This window comes from Microtus oregoni, unplaced genomic scaffold (assembly GCF_018167655.1).
Source record: "Microtus oregoni isolate MIOR12 unplaced genomic scaffold, Mior012 000236F_ref0000158, whole genome shotgun sequence".
In the NCBI taxonomy this organism is placed as follows: Eukaryota; Metazoa; Chordata; class Mammalia; order Rodentia; family Cricetidae; genus Microtus; species Microtus oregoni.
In genome coordinates, this window is record NW_024544903.1 from 148,503 (window position 1) to 162,111 (window position 13,609).

The following is a 13,609-nucleotide window of genomic DNA, read 5'->3' on the forward strand; positions in this document are numbered from 1 at the left end:
ATATCAGGAGTTACCTGGAGGAGGAGGATGGGGATGAGAGAAAGTCTCGTGGTTTGATTTAAGCCACACAGTGGGAAGGGGAACTTTAGAGAAAGGAGCAGAGAACATATCTTTAGGCTCTGTCTAGCATCTGAAAGAACAAAGAGAAAGGGAAAGTTACACCTTTCTGGGCCAGGACTCGCTCAGAAAAGGCAGGCAGACCCAACAGAACCTCATGGCAGTTCATACAGACTGTGTTGGGGGGCAGCGGGCAAGAATTCTGGGAAGGAAAAGTACATAATCTCCTTAAAGGGCTAATGATTCCTCATACCTTCTAGCAAAGCTTAAGGCGGACCTGCCTTCCTGAGGAGCAGTCCCTTGGCCTAGTGATTGATCTGCTCAACCGAATTAAAGCTTGAGGGAGGAGATGGTGCCATGTCTCCTGTCAGAGGTGGATTCCACTCTTCACCGTAGCACTGTCATTTAAAAGGCACCTTGTCTTCCAGCCCTTTGGAACCTCACTAAGTTCAGGAACCCAGGAGACAGCATAAACTCCTTTCCATAAACCACTTATTCTCATTTATGGTTAAAATAAAGTTTTCTGGGGCCTGAGAAGCTACCAGACTTCTCCGCTGTGAGACTAGAAGCAATTTAAGATTCTAGTTAAGGCCCTTTCCATTGTCACCACCGTCCCCTACCAAAGATCACAAAAGAGTGAGCTTTAGATGTATTTGGGTTCGGTATACAGCTGTCTTGGATTGTTTACGTAAATACAAGAACAACAGCTCTTTAACTCCTAATGGCAATCAGAGGTCTTTACTCCACTTGGCAACATTATTTTTTTTTTATTTTTTTTCCTTTTTATTAACAATTTCCACCTCCTCCCCTCCTCCCATTTCCCTCCCCCTCCCTCCACTTTCCCTCCCCCTCCCTCTCCAGTGCAAAGAGCAGTCAAGTTTCCCTGCGCAGTGGGAAGTCCAAGGTCCTACCCACTCCATCCAGGCAACATTATTTTTGAGGTCTCCTTCATTTTAACAGAAACTAAAGACGGAGATTAAAGGCATCCTTGGTGTGTGTGGGGGGGTGGGTGGCTTGTTAAATTGCAGTCCACTCCCGACCCCAAGATTATTATTTTTATTTTTAGATTTATGTGTGTGAATGTGTTGCCTGTATGTATATATGTGTAGCACTTGCATGACTGATGCCCTCCGAGATCAGAATAGGACATCAGATCCCTTGGCACTGGAGTTACAGATGCCTGGGAGCCACTATGTACGTGCTAGGAACTGAACCCGGGTGTGCTGCAAGAGAAGCATGGGATCTTAAGCACTGAACCATCTCTCTAGCCCCAGACCCCAAGATTTCTGAGGAGTGCTGGTATGGGGCCTCAAGTCTGCATTTGTAACCATTTTCAGGCAAGTGCTAAAGCTATCTGTCTAGAGACCACAGGGGCAACAGCTAGATGAGGATCAGGGCCAGTTCTCTGAAAGCCCTGCTGAATCTCTGCACTACTCCAAATAGCCTTCCAGGCAGTTGGCTTATTCCCTTAAGGGCATGTAAAGGGTTTTTCTTCTGTGACATCTTGACAGGAAATAGAAATGGGAAGCAGAATTTGAATGCCCTCATTTTGCCCATCTTTGTAAGCTGGGTTTCTCTGTGAACAGCGCGTCCTCTTTAATAAGATCTAAATCTACTACTATTTTTGTTCCTGGGACAAGCGTTCATTTTGTCCAGCATTTATCCAGTTGCAGACTAGAGCAATAGTGTGCCGTTCATCCCACTCCGGTGGAGAGAAAAGTCAGAAGAATTTGATACATTACACTAGAGACAGACCCTGGACTACTCTACCCGTCAGGGGAGTGAATTGCTTAAGAACTAGAGAACCTTTGTCCATACTAAAAATTGGTGGAAAGACACTTTAGGTCACTTTTCCAGACGCTCTGGAGATGAGGATTCTTATGCAAGTGTTTTTTTTTTTTTTTTTTTTAAAAGTTGGTGCTTAAGGAAATTGGACACGGAAGAGGCAGAAGATTTAGATGTGATTCAGACGAAAGGCCTAGCCTTAGCGGTACAGCCAAGAGCTCTGGAGTATGAGTTAGGACTCTGGTTGTCCTGACTTGGAGCCATAAAGCGAGGCTTTCGTAAGCCAGTCCCCAGCTCTTCAATGGACTTTAAGTAGCTGGAGATCAGTCTTCCAAAAATATGCTCTGGTCCAGACCGTTGGAAAAGCACACAGAAGCCAAGGGGTAGAAAAGCAGAACTGAGAAGAGATTCTAAGGGAGCTGAGTGGTGGCAGCTTCCACTATGTACCTCTGACGCGGTGCTAACACCAGAGGGGTTGTTTTCCAGAGGACCGAAAATGTATATTAAGCAAGTTAGAGGAAAGGGGTGCTGTCTCTGCAAGGGGGAGATAAGAGTGACCTGGAGACCAGGGAGCGAGGCTGAGAACTGGAGTGACTTCAGAGGGACGCCTCTTTCTTTGGGCCTTGGAGTCACATTTAGCACTCAGCTAAGGAATATTTCTTGCCTTGCAATGCCGTTGAGATACCCCCTGCTTGCCAGTCATCTTAAATACATCATAAGCTGTGTCTGCAGGGGTTTGTTTGTTTGTTTCTTTCTTTCTTTATTTATTTATTATAAAAAATTTCTGCCTCCTCCCTGCTTCCCATTTCCCTCCCCCTTCCCCCACTACCCTCCCTCTCCCTCTCCAGTCCAAAGAGCAGTCAGGGTTCCCTGCCCTGTGGGAAGTCCAAGGTCCTCCCCCTTCCATCCAGGTCTAGTAAGGTGAGCATCCAAACAGACTAGGCTCCCACAAAGCCAGTACGTGCAGTAGGATCAAAACCCAGTGCCATTGTCCTTGGCTTCTCAGTCAGCCCTCATTGTTCGCCATGTTCAGAGAGGCCGGTTTGATCCCATGCTTTTTCAGTCCCGGTCCAGTTGGCCTTGGTGAGCTCCCATTAGATAAGCCCCACCGTCTCAGTGGGTGGGTGCACTCCTCGCGGTCCTGACTTCTTTGCTCATGTTCTCCCTCCTTCTGCTCCTCATTTGGACCTTGGGAGCTCAGTCCGATGCTCCAATGTGAGTCTCTGTCTATATCTTCATCCATCGCCAGATAAAGGTTCTATGGTGATATGCAAGATATTCATCAGTGTGACTATAGGATAGGGCCAGTTCAGGCTCCCTCTCCTCAGCTGCCCAAGGAACTATCTGGGGACATCTCCCTGGACACCTGGGAACCCCTCTAGAGTCAAGTCTCTTGCCAACCCTAAAATGGCTCCTTAATTAAGATATATACTTCCTTGCTCCCAATCCACCCTTCCTCCATCCCAACCATCCCATTCCCCCAAGCTCTCCCCATCCTCCCCTTCTCACTTTTCTCTCCCCATCTCCCCTTACCCCCATCCCACCCTCACCCCCAAGTTCCCAATTTTTGCCTGACAATCTTGTTTACTTCCAATATCCAGGAGGATAATTATATGTTTTTCTTTGGGTTCACCTTCTTATTTAGCTTCTCTAGGATCATGAATTATAGACTCAATGTCCTTTAGTTATGACTAGAGTCCACTAATGAGTGAGTACCTACCATGTTCATCTTTTTGGGTCTGGGTAACCTCACTCAGGATAGTGTTTTCTATTTCCATCCATTTGCATGCAAAATTCAAGATGTCATTGTTTTTTTTTTTCCGCTGTGTAGTACTCTAATGTGTATATATTCCACACTTTCTTTATCCATTCTTCCATTGAGGGGCATCTAGGTTGTTTCCAGGTCCTGGCTATTACAAATAATGCTGCTATGAACATAGTTGAACAAATGCTTTTGTAGTATGATAGGGCATCTCTTGGGTATATTCCCAAGAGGTCTGCAGGGGTGTTAAGGGCATGGGCTGTTGGCATACCCTGTATCACCCTCCTCTGCCCTGTGCCAGCAAATTGACACATGAAGCAGGACATAGCCACAGGTGACGGCCCAGAGCGGGAGCTCCCAAAGCGGCGAAGGAAAAAGCAGGCAGCTGACTGGGAAACAGACAGATGCCAGGCCCCCTTTCTGCACAGACAATAGAGGAAAAGGCACGTGTGAAAAGAGAAGTAGGGACGTAGTGGTGGGGCTCCACTTACAGTGTAAATGTCATCCCAGATAGGAGAGGTTCTTACAAGAGCTGACACCTTCAGCCTTTGGCCCTGTGAAGACCAAATTGTTATAGAAACGGTGATGGCAAAAGGCATTAGCTCTCTAAGCCAGATGAATAGGTAATGAACAATCTTTCCAGAAAAATGTAGGCTAGGAGTCACATTTAGCTTTTATATCTGACAAAACTAAAATTATAGTTGGGGTTATCATTTTTTCTTAGCAATTTATTTTGACGATAATTTGGTATTAGACAGTGTTATATACTTAGTAACATTAGTCAGCCTTATTAAAATGGATCTGATGACACGATTTTTTTCTTTTAAAAATATTTTAAGTTTTTAACTTTTTTGAAAATGTTGGGTGACTAAATAGAATAAGAGATACTGTCTACGTGAATTTCTTTGAGCAAGGTAAAATAGTGATCCTTAATATACATATAATTTAACAAATAAATCTATAAATGTATAAAATTATATTTGTTTGAACTCTACTACTTTGTTTTATATTTGTAATATTCTCATATTTGGCTAATACATTTATATTTACCATTTAAAATAATCGCGCATAATTTTAGTGATTATCTACAAAATTATATACAGAAATATGCATGAATACAATTTTATTTTTTCTGAACAGTAAACGTAATTTCCGTTTTTCTCAATTACACAGGATAGTTCTTGTGAAAACATGTGCTAGATGGACTGGCTTAGGCACTAAAGTGTGGTGGCTAATGAAGAAGGCTTTCCCTTCCAGTCGTTGTTCCTGGAAACCCTTGTGAGGGGTCATGTGGACTAAGGCATGCCTTTGTGCCGCTCTTGAGACGCTCTCCTATCCTGTATGGCACGTAAACCCTAAGTGGGATCAAGCCTTGCTTTCTCCCTTTTCTCTTCACATTTATTTATTTCTGCATATATTTTCTGTGACAGGATCTTACTTAGTAGCTCAGGCTGGCCTTGAACTGGTGGCAGTCCTCCTGTCTCCGTCTCTGGTGTAGAGATTACAGCACGTGCTGTAAACATCCCACTCTGTAATTGTATCTTTAAAAAGTATGTTCATCTTAGAGCATTTGGGCTGCTATAACCTCCTACCCTGTGGAGCTTATAAACAACAAAACGTCTAAGGGCTGTGGTGGATAGGAAGTTAAGGATCCAGACACTGCAAGATTCAGGTCTGAGGAAAGCCCCCTTGCCCGTAGATAGCATCTCCTATCTGACTTTACATGGCAGACAGGGGAAGAAGCTCTTCAGAATTCCTTTAATAAGAACACCAGCCCACTCATTAGGGCTCCACTTTCGTGGCCTAACCGCATCCCAAAGGTCCATTCCCTAATTCCACCACACTGGTGGCCAGGATTTCAGCAGATAGTTGGAAGGACACACATAGTGTGTGTCCTTAGTGACCATCGATCGTGACGCTGGTTTGGTTTGCTCTGGATCCCGAGCCTGAGCGCTCTTTTCATTATGTCTCATAGATATGAATGGACACATCTTTGAACTGTTCAGTAACTTGTGATTTTCTTCTTTCCTGTGTTTCGAGGGTCCACTAACTGAGGTTCTCATGGACTGGAAGCCCCCCCCCCCGTGAGTAAAGCACTTAATTTTGGGACTAATTAGAAATGGGAGGTGGGGGTGGGGTGGGGGAGGTAGCATCTATGATTTCCAACATTCCTGTTAGACTAGCTACAATTTTTCATAGAAATGTTAGAAAACTTTCTCAGTTACTGTTCTACTGCTGTGGAGAGACACCATGATCAAGGCAATTCTTTTTTTTAATTAAATTTTTTAACACAATCTTTTCTCATTTTACATGACTATCCCCATTCCCACTCCCCCCACCCCACCCTCCATCCACTCCACACGTGGTGCAGATATACATTCAGGCAAATGCTTGAACATGTCAAATAAATAAATCTAAAAAATAGTAAAAGCGCTGCTCTTTCCTGCATTTGGATTGGTCAGCTGTGACACACATCCCTGTGTGTGCAACATTTACCTGGGCCCATATTACTGTTGCAGTCATGGGACTTTAGGGAGAAAGGAATCAATAACCTATCTCTCACTGCTGCTTGCTACATTATAAATAATAAAGTCCTGTCTCGACCCGATATTCTTTTGTCTTCTTTCAGCATCCATGAAACGATAGCAGGCTAACTTGTGTTAGCCCCTTCATGGTTCTATTTTGTGGAGCAGGGTCAAGACTGCGCGTTTATCTGTAGCTCAGGCAACCAGTCCTACCTCAGACTCTCGAATGCTGGCATTACAAGTGTGAGCTATCACATCTGGAACTTCATATTCTATTTTTTTTTACATTGATAGCATTTTATTTGGATCAGAAATTTAAATGTAAATAGGAATCCACAAATAACTGGAGGGAAACATTGGTAAATTCATGCAAAAATCTCAGGAGCCAAAAAAGGACTCGAGGCATAAAATACGATCTAGAATGACAAAGGAAAAACTCATACATATAGAAAACTTTATCATAAAAGTGGGCCACAATAAACTAACAAGACTTAATAGCAGAGGGGAAAAATAACAATTGTAGTAAATAGGTCTTTAAAATACTTTGCAAAGGTCTAATTCAAGTCAATAAGAAAACTGGACTAAATAGAGTCTTGGCAAAGGACATGAATACCAAAAAGCACATTCAAAATAATCCTGTGGAGAAAGTGCACGTTGGTTAAGAGAAATTATTGCACAGCCACAAGGCCCTGAGTTCAGATGCCAGCACCGTGGAGCTAATCAGCTGTGCTTTGCAGCACTCTGGAGACCCCTCCTGGGGCAGGAGCAGACAGGAGGCTCTCTGGGGCTGCCGTCTGTCAGCCTACTAGTTGAGAGGTAAGAAATATGGGGATAGGATCCTGGATAGAGACAAATTGTCACCACAATGGGGATCACTGGATGAAAACAAACAGATGCCACTAAATGGAAATTGGAAACAAAGATGAATTTATTTGCCTGTCTGAAAACAAAGGACACATCTCTCAAGCAAAACATTCTGCTTATTGTACCTGAATGGACTGGTTACAGAGCAAAGGGAGGAAGGACACCAAAACTGGCAGCACACTGAGGTTAGATCTGCTGGGCTCAGAGGCTGAGCTCAGTCCTTTGTAACTGCTCACTGGACCATGTCACTTCTTTCGAGTGCAGGCTCCACTCCTGGCGTTGTCCAGGATGCTCCCGTCTGCTCGCTGTCACTCTGGTGGCCACTGGAACCAGCGGGCTTGAAGGAGGCCAAATCTTTGTTGAAGAGCAACCGCGGAAGCCCAGCATGGTTTATGCCAGTGACATCACCGTCCCTTCGCTAATCTCTTTCAGAATGGACAGGCCGTGTTTCCACTTCTTAGGGCAAAAGGCAAACAAACATACATGTGCCCTTACAAAGGCAGACTTCATGTAGGCAGACTATCCTTAAGAGTTACAAAGGAACAAAACAAACAGCAAAATAACACCTGTGTCTGAATGATGGCAGCACCACTACCCACAGCAGCCAAAAGATGGCAACAGCCCAAACACAGATAAACAGGTCAGGCCATACACAGGGAATGTGCCAAAGAGGCTCCAAGTGCCGGTGCATAGTACAAGACGAATACACATCAAACACATGCCAGGCAAAAAGGCAGACACAAGATGTACAACGTTGTACCAAACACTGTATAAGTCATACACTATAAACACTAAGAACAATTAAATCTATAGGGCCACAAAGCAAAGTGGCTGGGGGGAGGGGAGGAAGCCTTCCCCCTTTGTGCCTAAGAGGCCCGGGACTTCTTTTGAAGTGCCGAGCATGGTTGGCATACAGACAGAGGGGCTGACTGCACAGCGCCGCCAATGTCATAAATGCGAAAGGATCACGGTAACGGAAATGTTACCTTGGTGTGGGTAACCCTACAGAACTGATCACCCCTTGACTCTCTCCTGTTTTGGATGTGAGCCTAGCCTTTAAGGGCCAGGCCATCTCTCCAGCCCAGCACACCTCGACTCTCTGAAGGGAACAGATCAAAAGAGATGGAGCAGTTCAGGTCATTGAAACAGGAAAACTGAAATGAGCTGAACAACTGGGGAAGGATAAACGGGGGTGGGGGGAGGAGGAGGGGGAGAGGGGAAAAAGGAAGGAAAAGGGGAGGAAGGGGGGAAGGGGAAGAGGGGGAGGGGGGAAGGGGAAGAGGTGGAGGAGAGGGTAGTGGGAGGGGGAGGAGGAGTAGGGGAGAGGAAGGGGGAGGAGGGGGGAAAGGGGAAGAGGTAGAGGGGGAGAGGAGGGGGAAGGGGGAGGATGGAGAAGAGGAGTAGGGGAGAGGAAGGGGGAGGAGGAGGAGGAGGGAGAGAAGGAGGGGGAGAAGGAGAAGGAGGACGACAGTCCACTTTACAGCTCAGAAGGCTGTGGGCACTGGAGAAGCAGAGCAGTAAATGTTATTTCCAAGTGCTTATTCCCTTGGTGCAAGTATCCTAGAATGTTCTAAAATAGGTAAATGGCCTCCCAAGGAGCACCACAGCAAGCCATCCCAGACTGCCTCTTCCAGGCCAGTGGCAGGGTCTGGAGGAGAGCTGGGGCTGGCCAGAGCCCCGAGTGCTGGGAAACCTTCCGAGGGCTGGGAGGGCCATAAACAAATCTGCCACCGACTCCCTTGCACAGGGTGCCTGTCTAGGGCGGACACATTTCAGTGTGACGACTTTCCTTTGTTCTGGTCTCCTTTGGGATTAGTTTTTCCAGCGGGCTCGCAGCAATCGCATTTCAGATGCTGCATGCAGGCCTTTTAAACTAAGAAGGACAAACTAAGTTCTCCTGAAAGACATTTCTCCTGGTTCACAAGTCAGTTCCTTACATATTAACAGGAAAATCATTTTTACAAATCTGTCACAAGGCACAACATGCACGAGCCTTGGGGACATCATGTCAAGTGAAAAAGACTGTCTGATATAATAGGCACCTCATGGTTCCACACATGTGAGGTACTGGGAGCACTCAGACTCCTGGAGGCATAAGCAGCCAGGGGTGGGGACAGGAAATGGGGGATTTTATGGTTTAGGGGTGCAGCGTTTCAGTCCCGAAAACAAATGAATTAGTTCTAGAAGCACGTGGCACAGCTTTGGGATTGTGCTTTCTAATACTGAGCTGTGACTATAAAATTGTTAAAACAGCCTCAACAGTGGTGGCGTAGGCATACCTTTAATCCCAGCACTCGGGGGGAGGCAGAGGCAGGAGGATTTCTGTAAACTTAAGACTGGCCTGGTCTACAGAGTGAGTTCCAGGACAGCCAGGGCTACACAGAAAAACCCTGTTTTTGCTGGGGAGGGGGGCGGGTAGGGGTGGTGAGAAAAAAAGCCATTGAAGACAAAACTCATTCCAAATTTTTTGTTAAAACAGCAAAATGTGTGTTTGTTTTTAATCATCATTTACAATAAGCCTCTCAATTATTGCTAAGTTATGAACTTAAAGTATATTGTTGCAATTAAAAAAACATATGAAGTTTATGTGCTTGGGAGTTTTGCCAGCATATATGCATGTGAACCATGTAGGTACCTGGTGCCCATGCAGCTAAGAAGAGGGCATCATATCCCCTGGCACTGGACTTCCAGTTGGTTGTGAGCCACCATGTCGGCACAAAGAACTAAACCCCGCTCTTCTGCAAGGCCACACATTTTCTTAAGCACTAAGCCATCGCTTGAGCTATTTTATTTTTCAATTCTATTTATGTGAGAGGGACACATGCATGTGTGTCCCCTCAGAGGCCAGAAAAGTGTCTGTCAGAATTTCTGGAGCTGGAGGTGACTGAAGTGGGGGCTGGAAAGCAAACTCCAGCCCTTGAAAGGGCGGCAAGTACTCTTAATTGTGGAGCCATTTGTCCAGCCCCTTATGACTGCACTTTGAATGTTTATCTAAATGACAATCTGGAATTACTAAAGATAACAAATTTCAGATGTGAATTCACACTGGGACACTACAATAAACACTCCTTTATCAAACACAAGGAGCAAAATAAGCAAAACAGTCCTAGGTTTTAAAATCCCTTCTCTGTTTCTACGCAAAACTTTGGGCATTGAGCTTTTTACTTTTGCATTTTAAGCAGTCACATACTGACACATTCCAAACACCAACAAAAAAATAAAAACTAGGAATGATTTAGCTCAATACTGGTACATTTTACAGAGAAGTAAGAGTCAGGACCTTGGGGGGTTTGGTTGCCCTCCCGTTCCTCTATCACTGGGTTCGCTAGCTGCATTCCCACGTGCAGAGGACCGAATGTCTGCTCTGGACACAGTCACTATGCGTGGTATGATTCGCACATGCACATTCTGGGTCTGCCCCTGCCTCTGCCCCTGCCGGACCATGATAGCAGAGACCTGGAAGCCCTGGGCCCGAACATTCTGCCTGTGGCTCTGTGGGGTGGAGCTCACCCGAAATACCACAGACCTCTGGGTCTGTTGAACCACTCTGGGCCCCTCACTGTTAAGGCGACTAGTTTGCTGATCTGGCAAGGACACCTGCTGAGGATTAGACCCTTGGGAGGAAGCTGCTGGCCCTGGCTGTGGCTGCTGGGGGACAGGGGCGCTGGGTGGTTGCAGCTGTTTTGGAATCAATACATATGTCTGCTGTGGAAATTGCAGTGGTCTCTGGGATGACATCTGAGAGTCTGTGTGCATAATGAGAGAGCCAGGGGGAGTCCTTACACTTATGGGATTTGCTGTATTATTTATAATGAGTCGCACAGGTGGCCTCACGGTGCGCTGTGCTGGCCTAGGTTCTCTGGTTGGAATGTGGCTATTATGACTGGTTCCCTCAGCAGCTGGGGCGCTAGTGAGGCGGACTGGGACCTGGGTTGAATTACCCACCATAGTAGACCTTACCAAACGGATCACGCGAACACGAGTGGTCCAAGTGGGGGGCTGGATCTTCGGGTTGTTTTCTGATGACCTAGCACTGGGTTGGCCAGCTGGAGGAACTCTGCTCATTCCCACAGTGGTCCGCTGAACCACCCTGACTGCTTGAGGAGCAGGAGGCGGGTCTCGCCTGGCCTCTGGTGTGACGGACCTGAGAGATGAGGGGCCCTGTCTCGAGATGGGGGCCAGTGACACCAGTAGAGGAATTTTGCTTTCCTTCTTTAAGGCTGACAATGACACTAGACTGGCTGTGGGCTTCTTCCCTGGGGTGGGCTGAGGAGGCCAGACTGAGCTACTAGGCGGCTTCTTCCCTGGGGTGGGCTGAGGAGGCCAGACTGAGCTACTAGGCGGCTTCTTCCCTGGGGTGGGCTGAGGAGGCCAGACTGAGCTACTAGGCCGCTTCTTCCCTGGGGTGGGCTGAGGAGGCCAGACTGAGCTACTAGGCCGCTTCTTCTCTGGGGTGGTCTGAGGAGGACAGACTGAGCTACTAGGCCGCTTCTTCCTTGGGGTGGGCTGAGGAGGACAGACTGAGCTACTAGGCCACTTCTTCTCTGGGGTGGTCTGAGGAGGACAGACTGAGCTACTAGGCCACTTCTTCCCTGGGGTGGGCTGAGGAGGACAGACTGAGCTACTAGGCCGCTTCTTCCTTGGGGTGGGCTGAGGAGGACAGACTGAGCTACTAGGCCACTTCTTCCCTGGGGTGGGCTGAGGAGGCCAGACTGAGCTACTAGGCCACTTCTTCTCTGGGGTGGTCTGAGGAGGACAGACTGAGCTACTAGGCCACTTCTTCCCTGGGGTGGGCTGAGGACAGACTGAGCTACAAGACCACTTCTTCCCTGGGGTGGGCTGAGGACAGACTGAGCTACTAGGCCACTTCTTCCCTGGGGGTGGGCTGAGGAGGCCAGACTGAGCTACTAGGCCACTTCTTCTCTGGGGTGGGCTGAGGACAGACTGAGCTACTAGGCTGCTTCTTTTCTGGGGTGGGCTGAGGAGGCCAGACTGAGCTACTAGGCCACTTCTTCTCTGGGGTGGGCTGAGGACAGACTGAGCTACTAGGCCACTTCTTCCCTGGGGTGGGCTGAGGACAGACTGAGCTACTAGGCCACTTCTTCTCTGGGGTGGTCTGAGGAGGCCAGACTGAGCTACTAGGCCACTTCTTCCCTGGGGTGGGCTGAGGAGGCCAGACTGAGCTACTAGGCCACTTCTTCCCTGGGGTGGGCTGAGGACAGACTGAGCTACTAGGCCGCTTCTTCTCTGGGGTGGGCTGAGGACAGACTGAGCTACAAGACCACTTCTTCCCTGGGGTGGGCTGAGGAGGACAGACTGAGCTACTGGACCCCTGTGGCATCTTGCTGGGACAACTAGCTTGGCTCTGGACAGCCTCCTGGCACATAGGCACTGTCTTCCTTGGCTCAGTGTTTATCCCTGTCAGGAAATCATCTGAATAATCACCCAGGGCAACAGGAGGGAGAGACATGGCGTTAGCACTGCTGCCCTCTGGAAGTGGCTCTATTTCCTCATTGAGAAGCGTATTAAGGCACTCCATGATATCTTCATTCCTATCCCATAGCTGACTGTCATCCTCACAATCAAACATACAATCATATTTTACCTCAGGAATTGCTGAGATGGTTGGTTCAGTCTCATCAAAGGGCAGAGATAGCAACTCTTTAACAAAGCTCTCCAAGTCCATCTCTGAAGGCACAGTCAGTTCACAGGGACTCTGGTTGCATGTTTCTGTTCCATCAATCTGCAGGTCAGATGGGTTATCTGGACTTATTTTTGCCTGCTTTTTGCAAGGAGTGGTTGTCATTAAGTCAGGGGGACAAGAACACCCAGATGGTACCTCCTCTTGATCCAGAGAGGGGCATGCATGCCTCTTGAAGCATTGCCGCATGGGGTTAGTGTTCATCTTCTGCTCATTAAACAGCAATTTGTTGGCCGTGCAGGTGACAGCAACAGAAGGATCCAGACACAGTGGCTCTGCTGTAGCTAAGATCAGTTGGCTCTCAAGCTCCTGTTTTGCTTCCTGGGTCCACTGACTGCTGTCACTTGTCATGGACTCGACATCGCTTACTAGAGACTGCATCGTTGGACGTAAGAGAATATGCCGGACTTGGCAAGCAGGAGAGGACACAGCAGCCTCTGCAGCAGGCTCCTCGGGAGGGTAGATGTCACCACACTGCCTGTAGTCTCGGATTTCTGCTATGACACAGCCACTGTGAAAAACATTCACAGGAGACTTTTCCAGAATATCAATCAGAAAGGAAGGTAACTCTTCAGCATCCAAATATTCAAGCAGTTTCTGTCCTACATACGGCCCTGGATAGGGCTCTATAAGGACTCCATCTTTATCCTTGAGCATGAGAGAATAGCCCTGGTTTTCTGGGTACAGGCTGACCACTAAACATGGCAATGGCTCTCTCTTCATAAGCTTCTCTAGCAAGTTGACATTGCTTCGAAGGCCCTCTGCTTCTGGCTCCTTTTCACACTCCTCCACATAAATGTCATACAGTTTTTCCTGAAGAGATTTTTCCCCACAAGACGCGGGTTTCAGTGGAGGGGGTTGCTGCTGAACAGTCTCATCGCCCCCCTCCAAAGTGTCCTGTAAAGTTTGTTCCAT

At 47.4% G+C, this 13,609-nt stretch overlaps 1 protein-coding gene across 1 annotated transcript; it reads right to left on the minus strand.

Moving 5' to 3' along the window:
• Nucleotides 1–7,225: 7,225 nt before the first annotated feature.
• LOC121445636 (transcription factor SPT20 homolog) lies at nucleotides 7,226–13,609 on the minus strand. Its single transcript, XM_041647787.1, has 2 exons — nucleotides 12,439–13,609; nucleotides 7,226–7,347 (listed from the first exon to the last, which is right to left on the minus strand). Exons 1-2 carry the CDS (start codon nucleotides 13,607–13,609, stop codon nucleotides 7,226–7,228), a joined length of 1,293 nt encoding a protein of 430 aa, XP_041503721.1.

Bases quoted from the DNA above. Each gene is read 5' to 3' on its own strand.
- LOC121445636 (XM_041647787.1), bottom strand. From the start codon at position 13,609: ATGGAACAAACTTTACAGGACACTTTGGAGGGGGGCGATGAGACTGTT. The intron at 7,348-12,438 runs GTGATTATTCAG...TCTTCAACAAAG, and splicing joins TCTCCCTCCTGTTGCCCTGG to ATTTGGCCTCCTTCAAGCCC.